Raw genomic sequence first — 6,765 nt, 5'->3', positions numbered from 1 at the left:
GACTTAAGTCGATCAAAGGAGTTGGAGTAATCTTGAGAAACTTTTAGGTCCTCATCTCTATCAATCCACCTATGGCCGACCCAGGTTGCCAAACCGTGCTCCCTTTTTCCTCTCCTTAATTTTGTTTATTCCTATGGTTGTACTTTCCCAAACAACTCAGATGATCATGGGACCTAAAGCATTAGGCCTTGAGAAAATGAGACAATTTTTGCTATTAAACTGACAGGTATAATAAAATTTCTACGGCACTTTGGAATATACTCCAAATTTATAACCTATACATCTTGATTTTCATATTTTTAAATAAAAATATACTAATTAAAAATTTCAGAATATCTCAAACTTCAAAGACCTAAAATTTTCTTAAAGACACTAGATGTTTGAACGAAATAAGGAGCAAAGCATGCTACTTTTTTATGTCGATTTATTGTGCACAAGATCTTTGACTTGTCCAAACTTTCGTCGGTACATGCATCACCCATTATCCCAAAACACTTTTGACTTCGATGGCCGCATGCAATACCTATAAATCCCACACTTCCTTGAACCACAAATTCACATCTCTCAGGTTCTCAACCAAAACCCAAAACAATGGAACTCAAGTTCTCCACCTTCCTCTCCCTAACCCTACTCTTCTCCTCCGTCCTAAACCCCGCTCTCTCCGATCTCTGCAACCCCGACGACAAAAAAGTCCTCCTACAAATCAAGAAAGCCTTCGGCGACCCCTACGTCTTGGCCTCATGGAAATCAGACACTGACTGCTGCGATTGGTACTGCGTCACCTGTGACTCCACCACAAACCGCATCAACTCCCTCACCATCTTCGCCGGCCAGGTATCAGGCCAAATCCCCGCCCTAGTAGGAGACTTGCCATACCTTGAAACCCTTGAATTCCACAAGCAACCCAATCTCACTGGCCCAATCCAACCCGCCATTGCCAAGCTCAAAGGACTCAAGTCTCTCAGGCTCAGCTGGACCAACCTCTCAGGCTCTGTCCCTGACTTCCTCAGCCAACTCAAGAACCTCACATTCCTCGACCTCTCCTTCAACAACCTCACCGGTGCCATCCCCAGCTCGCTTTCTGAGCTCCCAAACCTCGGCGCTCTTCATCTAGACCGCAATAAGCTTACAGGTCATATTCCGATATCGTTTGGGCAGTTCATTGGCAACGTTCCAGACCTGTATCTCTCCCACAACCAGCTTTCTGGTAACATTCCAACCTCATTCGCTCAGATGGACTTCACCAGCATAGACTTATCACGGAACAAGCTCGAAGGTGACGCATCCGTGATATTTGGGCTGAACAAGACAACCCAGATTGTGGACCTGTCCAGGAACTTGCTGGAATTTAATCTGTCAAAGGTGGAGTTTCCGACAAGCTTGACCTCGCTGGATATCAACCACAATAAGATCTACGGGAGTATCCCAGTGGAGTTTACGCAACTGAATTTCCAGTTCCTGAACGTGAGCTACAACAGGCTGTGTGGTCAGATTCCTGTGGGTGGAAAGTTGCAGAGCTTCGACGAGTATTCTTATTTCCATAACCGATGCTTGTGCGGTGCTCCACTCCCAAGCTGCAAGTAAAGGCCACAACTGCAGATTTGGCCAGCAATTTTCGAATAGTTGCTGTTTAAACAGGTGTGTTTGGTCATACAAATAAGCGACCAGTCATGGCAGCAGTGTAGCTCATTTAAAAGTAATTAATAAGATTTGTTCATGCATTTTACCACTGCATATAGAACACAGATTTATAGCGAATAATCCATGTAAAAGAAAAGATTATAGCGAATAAACTTGGCCAATAATTTACTTGTCGAAAACAGAAACATAATAAACTTTGCCGATCTTTTTTCTATACAATGTTCCTAAACCAGCATACTGTTTGGTGAGTCGGAATTTAGAATACGACAGGAAATGGGTGAATGAAAATAAATCAGGAATAATATTTCAAGGAGACCACCCCGTTTTCCCATTATTTATGCGGGTGTTTCGGATATCAACTATATCCAGTTTTTAACAAGTTTGGTGTAAATTAGAGGCAAAGGATATCACATCAGAATAAGTGTAGGGTCTTCTTCACTTGTGTTGCCAATGTCACAATGGAGACTCCTTCCATGGCAATCTGTCGAGTCCGTCAATAGCCCTGTGGAACTCACTGTTGTGGAGAAGGAACGATGAGACATGCCCACCAGTGACCCATCTTACTTCTGAACCTGGCCAAGCTTTTTGAAGCTCCAGCACAGAGTGTTTTGGGATGTACCCATCATCCTGAAACATAATTGTGGTTAAAGGAAGAAACTTGGAAAGCTAGCTAGTCATAAAAACCAAAAAACAAGACTTTACATTCCATGACGACTTATTCGGAGTAGCATACAATTGTCAAGTTATTATCAAGAACAGGAAATGTGACACATCCCGATCCAAAAATTGGGGCGTGCTGGCCGTCACGTGGAAGTGACGTAGTCAAGTGCGCAATGCGGAAGTAAAAGAGTGAAAATACGAGAAAAATAAAGTCAACAAAATAATTTACAGTAAAAAGATCAGTGAAAAACATAGAAGGAAAAAGGCAAAGTAAAAGTTCAAGTATCCTAGGTGCAGTCCAGAAAAAAAAAAAAAATCAAACACTACACAAGGATAACTAGAAAGTCCTACATGGAGGGTGGTCTGTTAGAAATGCCTCAATGCCTCCTTCATCACCCACGTCCTCGCTACCTAAAACCTAGAGGGGTGCAAAACAGAAAACGCGAGTGGGCAAAAACAAAGTTTGTTTTTCAAACCATTTCAATATCAAGTAATAACATCTCTCTGTAAAACCTGTATACTTTCCAGAAAATATTATACGTACTCGTATATCAAATCATGCTAAAAACGATAAAGTTCAAATAGGCCTTGCCAGAATATGCCGCGTCAAAATATCCAACAAATAGTATAAGTATCAAGCAGGTGAGATAAAACAAAATCATAATATGCCAGTAATATCAATACGTCAGCCGAAGTCACCTAAAGTGACTTGTACGGCTGAAACTATAGCTCCTCAACCACTATCCTACACACAAGTCGGAACCACCTAAAGTGTTCTGTATGACAGGCTGATGTATATAAATACACTCAGTGCTACAATCACGTGAAGGCTGTGCGATGTATCGCGGGTCACCTACGAGTCGGAATCACCTAGAGTGGTCTATACGACAGGCTGGCACCTGCCTTGAATCCAAGGTGAGCGTACGGTGCAGGAGGTGAACGATCACGTGAAGGCTATGCCTTACTCTGGCAGAGCACAATCACCGAGTTGCAGGAATATAAGCTATAACTCAATCTTATCAACACCACATCTATCACTAACAACATACTCACCTAACTTACCTGAGCGTCCACGGCACCAAAGCATAACTAATACAATCACAATAATAATATCGACGATATTCGACATGGCATTTCAATTATAAAACCATTAAAACGTAGTTTCTGGAAAGATACCAATCAATATATATATATATATATATATATATATATATATTGAAAACAAAAGCCCACTCACTAATACGTAGAAGGATCGTAAGCCTCGATCCTCGCATGGCTGCGCTCGTCCTCCGTATAGTCCTCACTATATGCGAAAGAACTATAAAAATGTCAAATTAACGCACATAACCAACCTTAGGTAATAACTTCTCATATATTGCTTAAATGGGGTGTTTGAATATACCAACATGCTCTACTCAATCTCACGAACATCCCCATATTTTTAAAATAATTTTCTGGCCTCCCACACGCCGGCCAAGGCACGCATGTGAAACCTTAACGACGTTAGGGAATATTCCGTTAAAACCCTAACAGACGTTAACGGCAGTTACCTGACGCCGTTAGAATATTCCGTTAACTTTAAAGGAATATTCTTCTCCTTCTCCGGTGAGCCTCGCCTGTTGCCGTCATTAGCGTCGCCGTCTACAACTCGAATTCTTACCAGAAACTGGAAAAACTTCAAACCTTAATATCTTCTTCATTTCTTAACCAAATTCCATGAAATTTGTACCAAAATGAAGCTTACAATGAGTAGAACAAAACCTTACCACTTTGGGGACCTAAAACCAACGGAATCTCACCAGTGAAACCTCGATAATCCGGCCAAACCTGCAACTCGACGAACTCAAGCTTCCCGACGTCCAAAACACTTCAAAATTACTCCCCTAAGCTTTGTGAAGACGTCCTAAAGCTTCCTAGAACCTTAAAAACTTCTAAAAACCTCACGATGACGTGCGCATGAACAGTGCACCAAATCGGGGTTCCATGGTTCTCGGGTTTTCGAAGGTCTCACGTCCTAAAAATGGTATGGATGAGTTCCTGGGCTTGCAAGGAGTCCAAAACTAACCTTCAAACATTCGATCCGTGCGTGGAAAGTTAGTTTGAAGTTTGGTCGTACACTTGCAAAGGAAATGGAAGGAGACTGGAAGAAAGTCCGGGAGAGAAGGGAGAGAAGGAAGTCACGGGTGTGTGTGTGTGGGTGTGTGGTCCAGATGGCAGCCCACCAACCAAAAAGAAAACAAAACAAATCAAACACCCTACAACGCAAATTAACGTTCAGGGACAAAATCGTCATTTCACACCTACAGTACAAATAATTTGGGGCGGGCTGTCACGAAATAGGTAAACAATAATAGTCATAGAGGTGGGTTAATAACAAATGAGCAGAAAGGTAACTTCATAAAAGTTGAAAATCTGAGTACACATAACAATAAACGAACAAATGGATTACAAAATTATGAGTATTAGAAACACTACAAGATTCGCCAAAAAAGCTACAACTCAGAAAACTGCATAGTGACTGACTTGTTAATAATAAAATACAAGCACTCCCATATATAGTGAACTAAACCTAATCCTAATAGGCAAGAAACCCTAAACTTAAAAGGCTAGGAATCCTAATCATTGTCCTCCAAGTAAACTAAAGAAAACAATAATAAACTAATTTTCCAACAATAAATACTTACAGTGGCAGAAACAAATATCACAGCATTGGGGTTTTAATCGGAAAGCGTGTGACATCCGTGAGAGACAGGACATTGCGCATCCGTTCTCTCACTTCCTCGACAGTCACTACAAACAAAACCGAACCAACCAAATCGAACTTGAGTCAGTTTTGGTATGGTTGAATTGATATAGCAATTTTCTTTTCCAAAATCAAATTGAATTGAACCTATCATTTATGCTTGATTTTTAGTTTCAAACAAAAACCGAACCGAGAGACCGAATGGGACGGACTTTTGCATCCACATTGACAAAACCTGAATCAAATCGATTCCTTTTTTTATAGGGAATTTTAACGAAAAGCTCGCGGTACTGTTCATTTTAACAAAAAATCACATTTTTACACTAAAAAGTCAAACCTGATACTATTCACTTTACTCTTTATTTTGTCCTTATTGTTAAAACTCAAAGTTTTCAAGCCATTTTCATTTATTTTCTTTTTTTAATATCTATATGTGCAATTCTCTCTACGTTAGAGGATGTTTTCATGTTATTTTGCACATGATTTTTTTATACAATATTAAATTAAAGAATTAGCAAAAAAAAAAAAAAGCCCTCCTTTTATTTGTGGAGGCCAGATGACCTACAGAAAAAATTAACTAAATAAGTAAAAGGCTTTTAGCTAAAATGGTCATGAAATTGGCATAACTTCTTACTTTAGTTTTTAAGATTTGAAATCGATAGAAGTAGTTCTTGAATTTGTCCACCATCAATCATTTTAATCATTCCGTAAAAATTTATGTTAAATAAGAATAAAAAGCCAAACATACCTATAATTTAATAAACAATGAGTTAAAATGATTTGACAAAAAATAAAGATATTTTTGTTATTTTATCTTTATTTAATAGAGCAGCGACAGTGCCCATGGCTCTCTAATTATCTAAAATCTCCATATTTTAGTATGAATAATGTTGTTGTATTAAAAAGAAGTCACAGGGCAATTAACAAGCAAAGCAAATAGTAACATTGACATGGCACAAGTTTATTGGGTTTAATTAAGTCTCAGTTCACCGCCATCAGTTGCCAATTGAGGAAGGGTGGAAGTCACTTGGTGAAGCACAACGTGGTGGAGGTTAATCTGCATTTGCCAGATCATAGCACGCAGACCACAAGGATTCAGAAGACACCCTTCATTTTTGACTTTTTTTTCTTCAAGTTGTCATAACAGTATAGAAGCGTGAAATTTTGGCAAATGTTGGATTAGAGCATCTCTAACAATGCTGGCAAAAACTTGGTTATTATATGATTTCAAATACCGTAAAATTATTTATAACAAATTACTCTTAACGATTCTACTTCACCGACAATCTAATATGAATAAAGTTGAATCATTTAAAAGTGGCCAACAACTGTCAGCAAAAAATAAAATAACTTGCTACATCGATAGTGGGCTAGCGCTTTGTTTATGAGGTTATGTTTGGATGAGGAATTTGTGAATACCAATGAATTTTAATTAGTTAGAAATGCATTATAAAACAAAGTAACGGATGAATATGAAAATGACTGCTTGACATGAGTGATTTGGAATTGTTTGTGTATTATTAATAATCATGTAGGGCATTTCAATGCCTGTATCACATCTTTGTCAATTATTTCTAATTATTTTATCCTAAATCTAGTAGTACTTGCAAATCGCTCCTCCGAACTTTGCTTATTTCAGTCAAAGAAGCTGAGTAATCTTGAGAAACTCTTAGGTCCTCATCTCTATCAATCCAGCTTTGGCCGACCATGGTTACCAAACC

General features: G+C 39.0%; 1 protein-coding gene across 1 annotated transcript; it reads left to right on the top strand.

Moving 5' to 3' along the window:
• The first annotated feature begins 324 nt into the window (after positions 1–324).
• LOC137712796 (polygalacturonase inhibitor) lies at positions 325–1,805 on the top strand. The gene has a single exon (XM_068451958.2). The coding sequence runs from the start codon at positions 592–594 to the stop codon at positions 1,582–1,584; it is 993 nt and encodes a 330-aa protein (XP_068308059.2). The 5' UTR covers positions 325–591; the 3' UTR covers positions 1,585–1,805.
• The last annotated feature ends 4,960 nt before the right edge of the window (positions 1,806–6,765 follow it).

This window comes from Pyrus communis, chromosome 14 (assembly GCF_041283825.1).
Source record: "Pyrus communis isolate YQ-2024b chromosome 14, ASM4128382v1, whole genome shotgun sequence".
Taxonomy (NCBI): Eukaryota; Viridiplantae; Streptophyta; class Magnoliopsida; order Rosales; family Rosaceae; genus Pyrus; species Pyrus communis.
The sequence above is the reverse complement of the archived record's forward strand: the minus strand, read 5'-3'. Positions and strand labels throughout refer to the sequence as shown.

What these genes read in the sequence shown, in the direction of transcription:
- LOC137712796 (XM_068451958.2), top strand. Translation starts at nt 592, where the DNA reads ATGGAACTCAAGTTCTCCACCTTCCTCTCCCTAACCCTACTCTTCTCC.